The sequence below is a fragment of the Plectropomus leopardus genome, chromosome 9 (genome assembly GCF_026936395.1).
Source record: "Plectropomus leopardus strain MGB_pleo_1.0 chromosome 9, ASM2693639v1, whole genome shotgun sequence".
Taxonomy (NCBI): Eukaryota; Metazoa; Chordata; class Actinopteri; order Perciformes; family Serranidae; genus Plectropomus; species Plectropomus leopardus.
In genome coordinates this window covers 18,754,241-18,770,539 of record NC_142184.1, presented here as the reverse complement: position 1 = coordinate 18,770,539, position 16,299 = coordinate 18,754,241, and the positions used below count along the sequence as shown (strand labels likewise).

Here is a 16,299-nt window from a genome sequence, read left to right as displayed (position 1 = left end):
AGAGCTATAAAAAGACCTGATTTAGGTGAGTCAGTCGGTAAACAAATTGGCAATAATAACTTTAGGTTTACTTTACTTGAATAATTATTTTAGCCTGTATATTGAAAGGCAATAACTGTCGCCGAACATCAGAGATACAGCAGTATATTGCTATTCTATACTGATGCCTTTTAAAAATAAATTAAAACAAACAAATAAATAAACCATTAAAATGATAATAATAAAATGAAAAAGACAAGACGTATAGCCTTTAAATTAAAATGTTTTTTTTTTTTCAATATAAAATAAAGACTATAAAAAGCTCTATTGTCTGTTCATGGTCCCATAGTGATCACCTAGGGAGGTTTAAATGAATATGAAAAAAAAAAACTGATTACAATTAGGACAGGGATTCTCTCATAGCAGATCATATTATGCACACATGGAAAAGTACATTTATACGTGATTATGTAGGAAATTACATTCCTGAAGTTAAAATGTGAAGCCGGTCAACGTAACTAGCACATCCTGTTTCCTCTGTTTACCTTTAAAATTCAAATAGACTTTATAGTACTAATATTACTTTATGGATGTGACGTTTTGTGGTGATGATATGGATGCATGGAAGTTATTTAAATAAGCTTTATTGGAACTAAACAAGTACTCCAAGTAGCTACACAGCTGCACTGCAGCTAATGGCTTCTTTTACACGCTTTTTGCGGGAAAAATAACTTCAACAGAAATCAAACATTTCTTAGGTCTTTAAGACATTAATTTGAAGAAATGGGTGACGCAAATTAACAAATACTAAGCAGTGACGCTGTCCTTAACCATACAAGAGGCTTAATATAGTCATCAGCAGACTTAAGATCCTGTCTCTCTATAGTTATTTCAATGTCTTTAGGTTTGACACAAATAGGGGGAGGGAAATACTGCAGATCAAAAATGTGTTAAGTCAGCTTCAGTATGTTGAATCAACTCAAGTTGATTCAACATTCTCTATTCATACTCTCTATTGCAAATGAAACACAATTCATTGTTCCACAACATTTCTCAGCAAATCATAAAGTGAGTCAGTGTTTTCCTCTGTCTGTCAGTGATCTGCAGGTGTCACCGATTGTTACCATAGAAACATATTGTAGCCCTTGTCATAAAAATTGTCTTTGGAAAACCTGATAATCTGATTGAAGTATGTTGTCACTGCATTGTTCATTTGAATTTTTGAGAGAAATCTGATGTGTTGGCGGTGGTTCAGAGGTTTAGAAACAGACTGTGGGTGTTATACTAAACTTGCATTAGTTGGAGGTTTAATATAAAAATGTTGGCTAACCAACAGTAACAAGAATTTGAGGAGCTACTGGCTGCTGCATCTGCATGCGCTGCCGTCGTCATAACAAGAAGCTAGAGACGCTTCATTTTTTATCTAAAGACACCACGATACTTTACCAGCTTAATAATTTGGAAATGAAAAACAATAACATATTTAAAAGATGAAGCAGAGGTTTGTTGAACAAGGTGAAATGGCAGGTAAATTATTGGCATGGCAAATTAAGAAAGATCAGAGGATTGAGCAAACGTATCATTCTAACTCTATTTATGTATCATTAAACTGTATGTAGAATTTAAATTCAATACAGTTGTATAACATATGCTTTTGGATAGGCAGTGCTACCTTGTGTCTGTCCTGAACTGCACACTTGCTTCTCAGTTTCTCAACCAGTTGTTTATTCTTACTTTTTTTTCTCATGTTAAATACTGGATAATATAAGTAAGCAAGGTCCAGCTGTTGATGAATCACTCCTCACTGTGGGATGAAGATCAGAGGTGGAAAGAGAACCAAAAAATCCTTAGTCTTCAAGCTGATTCTCAAACAAACACATACAGATCAAAGTGTGTGTATTATTTGTGAATGTCCATATTACCAGAGGCTTGCTGACTGAACATTATTCTGTGTATCTTCCTCTTCTTTCCAATCAGAGATTGTGATGCCACGGTAACCCCCTTTTCTGAAGCAGTAATGGATTAACCTTTAAAGAGAGGTCAGGGAATGAAGCTTGCCATAGTCCCACCAATTCACCTCCACTGAAAGAGCTTTAGACCGATGAGGACATAGAGCCTTACTTGTTCCAGATATAGTCAGTTCTCAAGGCTCTCGGGTCTCCGATCACAATCAGTAGGGCTCGTGCTCGCGTCATTGCCACATTGAACCTCTGAGGAGACAGTTTCAGTTCGTGAGGGTGCATGTATTAATGTGTGTTAGTTTCACGGAAATATGTTCCTTCATATTGAAAATGAAAGCATTTGCAGCGAGGTGCTCAAAATCCTAAAATGAGCATCTAATTTATTATGGCAATCTTACACAAATAGTATTTATTGCACTTAAGTTATGATGTGTTTTTGTAATTTTTTTTACCTTCTCACTGTCAACAAAGCCTATAGTGAAGTGTTGCTTTTGTGCAGTCATTTTGGGGATGCTGCGCACCGAAGACACCAGAATCACGTTGAACTCTTTACCCTGAAACTGCTCCACTGATCCGACCTATGACAAACATGAATACAAGGTTTGTTAATACAGTTCCAAAATCTCTTAAACATGTGCCAACAGATGATCGCTTTCTATCTCCATACCAACACGTTCTCCAGGTTTTCCTTGCTTAGATCTTTGTCTGTCTGAAGGGCTTTCTGGATTTTCTCCACCTGTCAGGGAACAAAAATAGGACAATGTTAACAGGACATCCTCAACCAGATGTGCTGCTGGTCATCACAATGCTTCATCAAACTTAAATTTGTGACTATCACTTTAAAACAAGCGGCAACCTTGCGGCTGAAAAATGAAGCAAATGCAGAAGTGCTAGAGACTGCAGTTCCTTAAATAGCTACCTAAGGCTGGCTTTAAAAGTGAGTCAATACCCATAAACCCCCATGTTAAAATGTCCAACTTTACAGCAGAAATGGGCAGGTTTACAGCCTGGTGCAAAACAGTTATGGTCTAATTTCAACATTTAAGACAACTGTACAGAAAGGTGAGTTTTTGTATAACTCACCCATTCACATTTCATTATGGCTTAAAGTTCTGTCCATGGTCACTTTGAGTGACAGGTGGATGTGGTCTGTTGATGGGTTGCTATCAAGGCGACAATGCTGGTTAGGTAAACTAATCATGGCGTAAACCAAGATTCACAGAGGCGTAGCCGTAGCTGTCGCAATTTTAGTGTGTGTTCAGTTCATGTAAATTAATTCTAACATTTTGGCCGGCTAAAAAAAAAAAAAAAAAAATAAAAGTCTTGTTCAGCGTTTGCACTAAAATACCCTCGAAGGAGTTAGATACAGTTAGTACATTTTGTTTTAATAATTTTTGACTTGCAGTGCCATATCTAGGTCTATTAATATTTTCACATATTATTTTAATAACATACTCACTTGTTTTCTGTATGGAGCAATGATGCCAATTTCTGTTGGTTCAATTCTGGTCACGCCCTTTTTGTGTAAGTGATCTAGAAGGGCTTTCAAGTAATCCTTCAACACCTCCACCTCTGCCATGTTGTAAACAGAGGGACTGTTGGCGTCACGTTCATCAGTACCTGCCACTCCATGGAAGATCAAAGGGAAACCCTGAAACACAAAGAGAGAAATAAGAACAGGAGTAGGGAGAGAGATGATTGCAAATATATGTGTATATGTGTGTGTGTGGACATACTTTCTTAGGCAGGTGTTCCCATTTTCGGTATGTGTTGACTGCTGCTTTATCGGCATAAGGCTGAAGTTCTCCATTATAGAATAGCTTATTGGGGATTTTCAGAATTGAACGATGGGACCTGAGAAAGAGTGAAGCAGAAAAGAAGGCCGATGAAAATTTGTGAAAAAGGGACACTGCAAGACGATAAAGCAACACGCTGAAGCATCACCAGTACCATACCTGTAGTTCCTCAGCAATTTGGTCACAAAGCGGTTGTTGAACCCCTGTGTCTCATGTTGCTTGTAAAGGTCATTGTCATTCATCAGACGCTCCAACAGAGACACATCTGCACAGAGTAGATGTCTTCAAATCTCCATAGGTACAGGCAATAATAAACCACATCTGGATAGCACTTTAGTGAGTATGTGATCTGTTTGTTCAAAAGCTGTTGTTGAGTCAACTTTCACTGCTATTTTCAGATTTGCATTAAATAAACTGTTGGTTTAAAAGGTGTATACAGTGCTCACCCATGCCATGTTTCTCTGCCACTTTGGATGTGATGATGGGGCCTAACTGTTTAGGGTCTCCAGCCAGCACTACCTGGCATCTGTGTGGTATCAGCAAACCTTTGGAGCAAACATAGAAACATTAAGGGCACAGCTTAAACACATTATCAAATACTATATGTTAATCAGATGAACTTGCTCGTCACCTCCTAGAGGGATGATACACTCTGTTTCAGTTGCCTGGCCTGCCTCATCCACAAAGATATAGGTGTAATGATTTGGAGGAATCCCTCCTGTCACTAGTCTGGAGAGACAGAGAGAGAGAGAGAGAGAGATGGAGCCAATCTTAATAATAGACAAAGGAATTGCTGTTGTAGTAACAAGGTCTTTTTTAAATGAGGGCTCAGTAACTTTCATGTACCCATGTGAAACTTTTTTATATAAGTAACTTAACAGAAAATTGCCCTGACTTGGCAATTCTACTTGAAGTTAATCTAAAGTAAATTGTATTATTGTAATTTGGTATGGCTGTACTGAATAGTTTGTCACTGTGAAGCTTCATTCATAATATTGCTGTTTTAATTCCAAATCAAAATTTAAATTTGTTGCAGTTTTTTTCATGTATAGTCATTATTTTTAAACCTAGTAATTCTGCAAAGTTGCAGATAAAGACTGGACTACATTAATATTAATGAATATTATACTGTTTGTAAAATTTTGATTCTAGTATATTTTATAATTATATTTTGGAAAACATTTAGCATATGAAAATTACACCCAACATTAGGCTAAATTGTAACTTTTCTACTATTTTGCATGTTAGCTTGGTGTACAGTGTTAGCCAAGAGTATGATAGAGGAAACTGTAGCTGAATAACATATAACTAAATACATTACATATTAATTACGTAGCTGTTCCCAGTAAGCCACACATTTACGCCAGCACATTACCACACTAGATGGAACTGGCACACTTCAATGAAATGCAGCCATTAATGATATGATTCATTGCATTTGTGTTCACCTCAAAATATGTATCTGTTGTGAAAAATCCTTGTTAGCTGTTTAGAGAGAATTTTCACAAACATAAGAAGTACCCTACCTTCCTGCAGTTATCAGGGTGGTGACCAGGATCTTATATGCCATCAGCTGCTCTTTGGAGGGAATCTCGAGTGCGTCTTTGTTCTTGTTCAGATTGCAGTAATGCTACAGAAAACCACAAAGCACACATGTACATAAACAAACAAATACACATACATTACACATAGATACACAGAGGCTAAAATAAAGTTTGATAGCACTAAACTACACTAAACAATACTACATTTACAATGAAACACAACTCCACTGCTGAGACATACATGTTCAGAACATAATGTAGTCAGGATCTACTTAAAAGTTACACAAAGGGAGAGTGAGGGATGATATTTGATGGAGGTGAGGTAGCAGAAGTCTGTATAGCTGTTATGTACTGGCGTGTTTCAGTGGAGCGTCATTAATATCCTAATTTGAAACTGTTGCCTTTTTAAGCGTACTAGGTTGTTGTTTTTTTTGTTTTTGAAGAATTTAGTTTAAAAAAAAAAAGGAATTCAGACCTTTATATTTTCGGGAATGTTTCTCACAGGAAAACTTAGGGCGTACAAGCGAAAAACCCTGTGCTTGCACCCTGCTGTTTTTTCCACAATTTTCTCACAGAGATGATCAGCTGCATTGTTGGAAGGAGCACAAGCCAGGATGTGGCATGAGTGTTGCGTTTTCACTATCTGCTTGATGGCTTCCACCAAAGTCACTGTTTTGCCTAAACAATACATGTAAAAAATATATTAATGTATATACAATTAACACTTCAGCATCAGGAGACAGTCACAAATGCATGCACAGTACCTGTACCAGGTGGACCAAACACCAGATAAGGGGCAGGCTTTGCCGTAGCAGCTACAATGTGTTGAACAGCCTTGTGCTGCTCCGGGTTGCTCTCAAGCTCTGACACCCTGATGACAGAGAAACAGAGGTGTGGACGAATGATGTCAGGGATCTGAGTCACAGTTAAGAGAGACAGCTTTTGCACTGAATTTTCCTGGATTCTTGACCTTGAGGTAGTCTGACCTTTGTAGATATGAACTGTGGGATGAATATTGTCCAGTAGGAAACAGCACATGGTTTAGTTTATGCTTGGACACCAGCTCTATTGCTCTGTGCTGAGTACGCAGGGGCATGCGGTTGATAAAGAAGGTACAACGGAACCTCATACCCTCCTGGAAACGGCTCAGGAACCTACAATCAAATTCACACGCAATCATGTGAGGAACAGAGAGCAAACTTAAAACAACACTAAAACCAAGAACCTTTTCTAGTGGCCTGTCTTTAGTATAAGAAATAATAGGATTACACTTCTCCCCCTTTTTCTTTGGTGCTTTTGAAGAGGATCATTGTTCGCTGGTATCATTGTTATCTGTATCTTTCTACATTTCCCAGAGTTACAGAACCAACAATGCAGGGGAAAGGTGTAAACTTATTTCAGACTCGTAACTTAGACTAGAGCAATAGCTGTAGTGAAACAAAGTTTTTTCAGACGACTGACTGTGGAAACACTGATTTCTCTCCGCAGTTTATGCTGGTTTACGCTGATCTTAGATTATTGAACAATGGTGCAACCCCTGAAACAGAAACACTCTTAGTGTATCACTTGTTGAATTTGGCACTTGGAGCAGCAGCAGATCTTTCTCCTATTTATTTAGTTAATTTCAAACTGCACCAACAGAAAGATGACTGTACGCATAGACTAAATTTAAAATGGACAAATACTTCACCATACAATCAAATAATCTATGTTTCAGTGTTTTAAACGATTCATCATTTAATCTAATTTGACCTCTCTTTTTATTTTAAACAACTGCCTGTCCTTACTCTTCGCTGAATTGCACGTAGGCCCACTCCGCATGCACATCATTGACCCAGCCTTTGTAAGGACTTCTTCCCATAACTTCTAACTGGTCTAGAGGAGTCACCATCACTGGGTTCCCAGGCAGCGTTGCTGGTGAGGTCTTAGATACACCTGCAATCTGATGATACAAAACACTTTTGTTTGATTTAGGGTTTCATTCTGAGCTGTTTAGGTGAACGCTCCAGCAATAGCGGTTGTCAGTCATTATGTTTTATTGTGTGTGTGTATGTTAGGTGCATCACCTGCAGCATGAGAAGGTTTTTGTTGTTTTTGTGTCTAAACATGGGCATATCCTTGTTGTATTTCTCAATGTCTGTCTTCTGCTGGAACTCCTCCAGGTGCAGCAGCATGTGGAACCTCTGGCAGTAGTTCTTCCAGTTCAGAGTTATCTTCTCCAGGGTCCTTAAGAGAACCCAGTGACATGAAAAACTCGATCACTTCTACAGGCACAAGCAGGACATATTTCCTGCATGCCTTGAAAGTGTTTGGCTTATTCTGTTTTTTCTTTTTTTTGCATTATACAAACTACAACTGTCAGTATATTCTGAAAGAAAGAAGAACGTGAAACAGTCTGTGGAAAAATATATGTCCCTCCTCCTCCCGCTGCTTTTAATGTAAATTGCTAGAATCTACCGCGTGAACTAAAAAATGACCAATCAGGGATGAAAAGTCTGTAAAAGCAGCTGTCATTTGGCGCTGTGTGATTATAGTAACAGTTTCAGGAAATATTAAAAGATTTTTAAAAATGATTAAAAAAAAAAACAACTACAGCTTTAACACACTGACTTTTTTCTGTCACTATAAATTGCTGTGTAGAAAAAAAAAAATCGTACATGTGATTCACTTGATGAATACTGCTTCATTAGAAAAGGGGTTCTGTTTTCTTTGTCTAATCAAAGCAGTTAAGTTCCATACTAGTTAAGACTGTGACTGCTTTAGTTTAAGATGTAATATTTTCATCCATTGTTTGTCTAATGAGAACAGCTCTTTGCTCAGGGTGGAGTGAAACTATTTCAAGGATGAGTCATTATCTAATAATAGACTAATTTTTCTTGACTTGCTTAATATATTGCCCTGACAGGTTTTGGTTGTTATTAAAAGCTCAGTTTTATGTCACAATGCATGGTAACTACTTCTCATCTAGTGTGTGTGTGAGAGCGAGAGAGAGTGTGAGTGTGTCAGTGTCTGTGTGTGTGTGTGTGTGTGTATGTGTGTGTGAGTATAAGTGTGAATACGTACATGTTGGATCTCTTGAGGTCTTTTATACTGTTGGGCATTGGATATCCCTTCAAAGGCACCCTTAGCTTAAGCCATGTGACTGTAACACTGAAGTCGAAAATCAAAGACAAAACTTAGGACAGCAATGATTTAGATGACTACCAAGACCAGTGAAGTGCAGTGTGTAAATTGGGCTGGGTCATAATGTTCCATGTGAATGGAGACAGTCAGCTAGCAATTGAAATGCAATATGAAACTCTTTCATGATGACTCAGGCTTTCAAGGCTACTTGTGTACATTTGATTTCTAGTAAAGTAAGGCCATGAGAGAAACTATTCAGGTTCTCAAATCTGTACTAAAACACAAAATAGCGTATTGGATTATTTCAGAAGTAATGCTGTACAGCGGGGGATTCCCAGCTAGCTTTGCCTAAGGAGAACTTTTGCCAAATGACAGGAGGACAAGGCTCAGGTACTACACAAACATTCATAATTAATATATAAATTATAACTACCCCAGACCTCTGTCAGTTTAACCGGCACTTTTCCTAATAAACAAGCTCTAAAATATAGTGTCCGGAGTCTGGAGTCTAAGTAAAAAATAAAAGAATGAATGTATTTTCACTGTGAATTAGAAAATGATTGGTGGGTCACTCAGCATCCTATCACAGGCCATATTTCACAAGTTCAGTATCACTTCGATGCAGCATAATCACTACACCTGAATATGACATGATATTAGCTCGTCATACCCAGTCGGAGGTGCACACTTTGGCTTTCGGCTGTCAAAATGTGCGTCTGTGGCTGCAGTGAGGGACTCTTCACTGGAAGATATCCAACAAATGACTTCCAAGAGGCGCATAATCTCAAACTTATCTGAGGACTGCTGGCATGTTTGCAACTGAAAGATCAATAGCTGTTCATAGAAGCCTGCATGCTCAGAGAAGAAATGGACCTGGATTTCATAGGTCTTTCCTGTATGGAAGAAAAAAAAAGGTTAAGAAAAGAGATACACATGCAGTAATGTTACTTTATGAAATATGAATTAAAATAGAAGATAATTCATAGCATTAGACATTGTCATTTATTAGAAAATAATACATTTATTAAAAACCACATGAACATACAATAATAGTCATATTTTGTGTCTTTACACTTTGAATTCAGCATTTGCATTTTCAAATCGCTTTATGTGCTGTAAGTGTTGCCGGCACTGAGCCTAATCTAACACATGATTGTCCTGTCTGGAGGAATTTGCAAAAGGATTATGAACCGTAACTTGTCTCAACTGGTTACAGAATGATACATACTTTAATTTCACATACCGGGCATAATGGACATCACTAAGACCAGTCAGAGAAGCCTCCCGTTTCTGTTATGATGACTCATAGTTGTTCTCTGCTATTGCTTGTCAGTCAATACCTGTGCTGTTTGTCCTCTTTATGATTAATAATGGTGTATATAATATGGACTATTGCTAGAAATTCCTCATATGTCACTAGTGTCAATGTCCAAAATACTACCGACAACTGTATAGAACCTCTTGTGTCTTGTGGGGGCTTATGATCGTGTGTGTCTTCGTCCTACTACCTGGGCCAAGAGGGAGTTGCTTCATAGTGTTGATAGTGTTTCCATGAGTGTCTCTGATAGTAAAGATGTTGTTCACGAGGTCAAAAGTCTGAAGAGTTACATAAACCGTTTCGTCACCCATGTTTTTCACAGTGAATGGCACAACGTCCTATTGGGAAGGAAATGTTATATGCAAATTGCCAATATTATCACTGTAGCAATGAGCAAATGCATATCCACAAACACACAAGAATACTGCTTATAAACCACAACCACCATCATATACATGTTTTTGGTGTATATTTGTAATACTGCATTCATATAAGAACACTGGGCCCGTGTAGGACAACAAGGGTATGTGAGCTCAAACAATACAGTAAGTAATTATATGAGGTCAGAGAGCTCTTGTGTTGGAAATGTTGAGCTACAAAAACTCAATTAGACCATTTGCTTCTAGTCAGGCTTAATGTAAATGTTCCAATAATACCAATAATGTTATTATTGTTAAATTAATAAACTCTCGGATTACTCAGCTTGATCATTAAAAGGCACAGCTCAATAGTTCTCATACTCTCACCTTATTTCCATACACAGTGAGGCAGATCCTGTTCTTTGATGATTGAGGATATGAGTTAATGATCACATCATATTTTTTTGGGATCATCGGGGCCCTGTGTTGTTTACAGGAAATACAACAAGACTTAGTTGAAATTATATCACATAAAATGGACATGTCAAAACATGTGCAGTATGTTGGAGTATGTAAGTATGTAACCTAAATCTCTGTAACCGAACAATGATTTCAGCTAAAGTGTGATTATAATGCTAGGATAGGGAACAAGTTTCATGTGACACGAGCCCTTAAGGATCTGTCCAAGAAAGGTTAAAATTGTTATGCAATTGCAAAAATTATGAAGTGAGAATGTTGAAATTACCGTTAGAGGAATTGAAATGCTACTATATAGGTCATTTAAGAGTGTCATGTTAAGGTCATCCGTAAACAGAGACTAAAATGAGGAAATATTTTTGGATATGAGACAAAAAAAAAAGAGAGAGAGTGGGTGTCTGGTCTCTGTGACTGAGTTCAACAGGTCATGCAGAAAAGGAAAAAACAACTCCTAAAAAGGGACTGTCCCCAAAGTTGACCAATCCAGAGAAAATGCCACGCTAAATGGGGAGCCAGATGACGAGGGGAACCAACCAGAAGATGATTCTACCTTCATTCACATTTCCTCATAGTAAATAGTATAAAATACTGGATCAGGGAAAGACATGTTGTCAGAATGCAGGCTGACTCGCTGATGTTATCGGCTAGGGAGATGCATTTCTGATCCAGAGCTCTGTAACTGCTCATTGCTTGCTTGAAAAAGATTCACAAAAAGGTTTGAACTCAAAATTCTAAATTTTGTGAGGACATTCAGTTATTTACTGTTTATTGAGTTGCTTTTAAGAATTCTGAACATTGCGCTCACCCTGGGAGGGTGAGAGTTTTTCTCTTGGTTGCTGCAAGTAGAAAGTACTTTCTTCAAGTACTTCTGTAGCAACGCTCTAATTACACGTCAGAATTTAGGGTGTATGGCCACTATCCTTCCAGCCTTGGGTGCTAAACCAAGATCAACTAAAGGTACACAGTTTGCAGGGGTAGAATCAGTGTAAACACCTCACAAGCATGTGAGACAAGCAGATGCACTATGAAGGTTGAAAAAGCAACCATCCATAATGGCACCTGTCTTTGCAGACCTTAACCACATCTGAGGAATGTTGATGAGGCTTAGGATAGGTTTGAGAGCTTTGCAGTATTTTTACTTTGTGCATGACACAGTTATTGCCAGCCTTCAAGGTTTCTGGTGTGTTGTTATGTCTTGGTGCTGGTTTGATTTCTCTTGTCCTTGGTAGAGGGAATAGTTCGGTGATGCAGTAAATGAAATAAGTTGGAAAAAGAACAGTTTTACTCCTGACTTGCTAAAGTGTATTACATTTGCCTGGAAAAGATGTTAATAAAATGCACTGTATGGAGGTTACATCCAGTAAAAATCCAGGTGTTCAGTGGCAACAATCGGCTGAATCTTTTATCCCTCTTCTGGCAGGTGGTAGATAAACTGATAAACTCAGTACTTGTTTTTCACAGTTAGGAGGGCAGTCAGAATATGTGGGATTCTTTCTGTCATGTCACATGTTTTACCTCTTATGCCTTTTACATCTATAGCAGTAAAATCACCTACGTTTAGAGTTTGAAGCCTGGTTGTTAGTTTTCCTTGTAGCCTTTTGCTTTAACACTCCCCCTATTGTATTGGGATGAGGGCATATATAGGACAAATCTGTTCTCAAGTTGTACACTTGCTTACTGAGAAGGTTTGTTGCCAGCTCTCCCTTTTGCAGCTGCCCAAGGCTGTGTCCTACTAAGCACAGGGGTTGATGAGGCGCTGTGCCTGGATGGAAATGCAGGCCAGCTAGGATCATTGGAAATTCCAGGGCTGTCATTTGTCCTCCTATTTCCCAGGAAAAAATATGGTTGTAGTCACAAGATTTGTTTATAAATTGAAGTCCCACTAATTTACAGGATGCTGTGTCAATAACTTTAAGAAAAACAACAAAACAAAAAAACCCTGAATATTGATAAACTAACGTATGCAAAGCGGAGAGCAAGCAGCAAAGTGTCTGCACTAAAAGAAAGCAGGAAGCTTGGTACTATAGGGCTAATGATCATATTATTTTTATCATTGAAATTTTCTTGTAATCAAGAATATTCTTCATCAAGGCATGTAAATAGTAAACTTTAAATAATTTGGACTTAACTTTATTTTAACTTTAGTTCCAATGTTTAAAAAAAATCATGAAACCTAGATAGCATGTCACTTTTGAATATCGGTTAATTACAAATTTTAATTTGACTGAACCTTAGAATATTAAATGAAATCTTTCTTACCTGTGTTGCTGAAATAACTTTGCCATGTGCAGACGAGCTTGAATGTGTAGGCGGGCCTGCTGAGCCATCTGTGTTTCAGCATCAAAAGAATTTCGTGGCCCATTTAGGTGCCCAGATTTTCCTGATCCTGTATTCTGGGCAGACTGCACTGGAGGCAACATCTCCAGCTGCCGTTGCTGCTCGTGCAGTAAGCTCATTTGATCCTGTGGTACTGAAACAAAGAATCATAACAGGTCATAAATCCACTGTCTGCAGTATGAGTATACTATGAGTTATGATTATAGCAAGATCCGTAAGTCCTGTGTGCTGGCATTAACATTGCAGCAGTCATGTGATACCCTAGGTTCTGTCTTTTTACATCTAACTGGCCCCTAACCGAGAGCACCCCCAAAAATAAGGCCTGGTACCTATACTGCAAGCAACAAACAGTCATTCCTTCTAGGAAATGTTCTCCAATTATTCACGTTTGCTGTCAGTGCACCTAACTGCAGGACAGGTTACACAAAATTACTTACTTACTTACTACATAAAAGTATTAAAACGATTATATTAGCCTTAGTTATACATAAGCTACATTTATACATTTATGTTTATAATACACCTTTAAATGCTAGAAGAGCAGTGGTGGAAGAAGTATGCAGTTCTTATACTTAAGTAAAAGTACTAATACCACAGTGTGAAAATACTCCATTACAAGTGAAAGTCCTGAAAAGTAAGTAAGTGTTACCAGGGAAATGTACTGTAAGTATTGAAAGAGAAAGTATTAAATGCAGAAAAAACTGTATAAAATAAAATAAATAACAAAAATGAAAAACACCCCCCAAACTATTTTTTTATAGAAGAAATTGACATAGATGTTTAACATAATACTTGGCCATAGGTTAAGTGACTATTGTTTCAGCTGTTTACCAAACTGTTTGGTTATATATTGTATGGCTACACATCATATTAAAACAAACAAACGTGTATGTGTTTTTATGTATGTCTGTATTTTTATTTTTATTTCAGTGCAAAAATCATTATTTGTAAAGTAACTCGCAAGTAAAGCGGAATAATAAAAATATAATGGATTAAAAGTATGAAGTGGCTTGAAAAGAAAGAAAATACTCAAATAAAGTACAAGTACCTAAAAATCACATTTAAGTACAGTACTTGCAGAATATTTATGGCATTATTCTAGGTTGTGGTATCAGGACTAAACATTTACATTATATCATATTTTGTTATCATTGTAAAGGACATGGCTGACAGAAATAACGTTACAGTGATACTTCACAATCAACAGTCAATATACATAAACAGTACTTCTGAAGCCAAATAGTAATAGCTAGTCTATCTGTCTTGGCCATGACACTCTTGAAAAAGAGATTTTTTTAATTATTTCCAGAGGTTTTTCTGGTTAAATAAAGGTTAAATGAAAAAAAAAAAGTTGTTGCTACATTTATCCGCTAAGCGGCAGTAAAACCCTCGGAAGAAAGCTAACTTAAATGGAGCTGCGTTTGATTTTTGCACAGATGAGGTCGCGACAATGGGGGTAACATGCTTACTAAACATCAGAAAACAACTAAAAGTCATGGTAAGTAATAAGCTAACTTCCCGGCGTGGTCTGGGACTTATTTTTAACCGTTTAAGTTTGGCAAACATTAAAAAGTTGTACATGGATAGCATGCTAACTTTGCTAACTAACACTAGCCGTGGAAACCGCACAAGCTAGCCCCGATCTCAACCACAGCAAAATAAAGTAATATATACACTATTTAGCAAACATATTGTACATGGTAAACTTAACTTACTTCACAAGAGGGAACCGGCAGCGTGAGCAGCAGGCAAAACAAAGGAAATGTGAATTTTGAGTTTTGATATGAAGATAAACACTTTGAGATGTATCCTAGCAACTGGAAGTGATGTTGCTTGTAGCTTGTATTTCAGTTAACAGGTGTTTGAGTCAAAGTGTGTTTCCAAAGCGAATAATGTTTTCCTTTGCTTGGATACAGACCAGTTAGTGTTTTTTCCTAGTAGCATTGCTCCTTTGTTTTTTGTTGGTTTTGTTTTTCCCACAGCTTTATTTAACAAAAACATGTACAACATGTTGGGCAAACAAGAACTCAAAAATACATGATAGCACAGATCATTGACATTTGACACATAACATTAATAATAATAATAATAGTAATAATAATAATAATAATAATAATAATAATAATAATAATATCAATACATAAACAAATAAAACTCTTAGAAAAAAAGAATGGACATGGACAGAAACAAAAGCAAGCAAACAAAAATAATACGTATTTATATCACATTAGGGGTTTCGCCAAATAAGTTAGTCTAAAAATCTGTTGTCTTTTTGTTATTTGTAAGAGCATATGAGGAAAGCATTGAGTCAAAATCAGTCAAGAAAAGATAGAAAGAGGGGTGTGGACCTAAAAAAATGTGTTAATGGATAAAGAATTTCCACATTAAATTGAAACAACAACAACATAATCCAAATACTTGAATAATCATGTTAACAAATTATATCTTTAAGGGTAAAACCACGAGTGATGTTACAGTTACTAAAACCTGAGAACTTAAATTAGACCAGAAATTCATTGTTATTTTTAATTTAAAAAAGGATTAAAGTTTTGTCAGCCCGCTCACAGAAAGAACAAGAGTTTTCAACATCTGCATTTTAGAATTTAAGAAAACTGATGTCAAACCAGATTTTAAAGGGTTGAACAGTATCAGTCAGTATCTGCTCAAATTCCTCAGTTGGTGCATCCCTAGTCTACACCCATCAGCCACACTATTAAAACCTCCAAAAGGTGAAATGAAGAACATTGATCATCTTGTTATAATGCAGTGTTCTGCTAGGAACCCTTGAGTCCTGGAAGTCATGTGAATGCCACCTGACGCACTTCATTAATCTAAACTTCGTCACAGACAAAGTATCCTGTCCTGTGAAAATAAGTTTTTAAAAGTGGTCTAATTTGTTTATTAAAATTTCTTAGTGTAAGCTCTTTTTCAGAACATTTTAAACAAACTATGCTATGCTAAGTGATAAAGACAAAATCAGCCATTTGGTGGGATGGTGGTGGGGACATGTCCTCAGCATTGCCCTTGTAAACGACACCTAAGGGAGGGACTTGTGCACAGCAGGGGCAGAAGAAACACTTGATTGCCTCTGCCCTAAGAGATAGTGTAGAACCACAAGACAACTCATTTAAATTCTAATGGCCCCTAACAGAGGAGCTGTGATGGGAAATGGCTCCTGGTTTTTGTTTGATTCATGTTGTTACATCAGATCTGTGGCCACTGGGGGGCAATGCAGACTCATTTTTAGTTGGTCAGTTTAAGCAGACGCCTTGCTGTATTTCTAAAATAAAAGTAGGTCTACAGCTTTATCATGCTGTACATAAAGGATAGCTGCAATATCTATTCATAATTTACATGTGAGGTAATTTGTTTGCAGTCTTGAAAGGTGCTTCTGTTATACATATA

The 16,299-nt window shown here is 37.2% G+C and overlaps 1 protein-coding gene and 1 long non-coding RNA gene across 3 annotated transcripts in view; one reads left to right on the top strand and one right to left on the bottom strand.

Annotated features, from left to right (window-relative positions):
• Positions 1–344: 344 nt before the first annotated feature.
• On the bottom strand, positions 345–14,745 carry LOC121946436 (putative RNA helicase mov-10-B.2). The gene is made up of 22 exons (XM_088082147.1): positions 14,610–14,745; positions 12,817–13,027; positions 10,468–10,561; positions 9,912–10,059; positions 9,074–9,296; positions 8,344–8,430; positions 7,347–7,506; positions 7,068–7,222; positions 6,267–6,434; positions 6,045–6,151; positions 5,756–5,958; positions 5,263–5,366; positions 4,368–4,465; positions 4,183–4,281; positions 3,896–4,001; positions 3,677–3,794; positions 3,400–3,591; positions 2,608–2,676; positions 2,393–2,518; positions 2,101–2,189; positions 1,902–2,006; positions 345–1,783 (listed from the first exon to the last, which is right to left on the bottom strand). Exons 2-22 carry the CDS (start codon positions 13,011–13,013, stop codon positions 1,774–1,776), a joined length of 2,658 nt encoding a protein of 885 aa, XP_087938273.1. The 5' UTR covers positions 13,014–13,027; positions 14,610–14,745; the 3' UTR covers positions 345–1,773.
• LOC148188723 (uncharacterized) overlaps positions 14,255–16,299 on the top strand; it is a 59,625-nt gene continuing 57,580 nt past the window's right edge. For both annotated transcript variants that reach the window (XR_015777500.1, XR_015777499.1), the window contains exon 1: positions 14,255–14,392. This is a non-coding gene — a long non-coding RNA (uncharacterized LOC148188723). The remainder of the gene's footprint in view (positions 14,393–16,299) is intronic.

Excerpts from the sequence above, each read along its gene's own strand:
- LOC121946436 (XM_088082147.1), bottom strand. The coding sequence starts at position 13,013 with ATGAGCTTACTGCACGAGCAGCAACGGCAGCTGGAGATGTTGCCTCCA. Across the intron at positions 8,431-9,073 it reads AAGTGTGCACCTCCGACTGG|TGTTACAGTCACATGGCTTA; the intron begins GTATGACGAGCT and ends TTTCGACTTCAG. Across the intron at positions 2,677-3,399 it reads TTGCTCCATACAGAAAACAA|GTGGAGAAAATCCAGAAAGC; the intron begins GTGAGTATGTTA and ends GTTCCCTGACAG.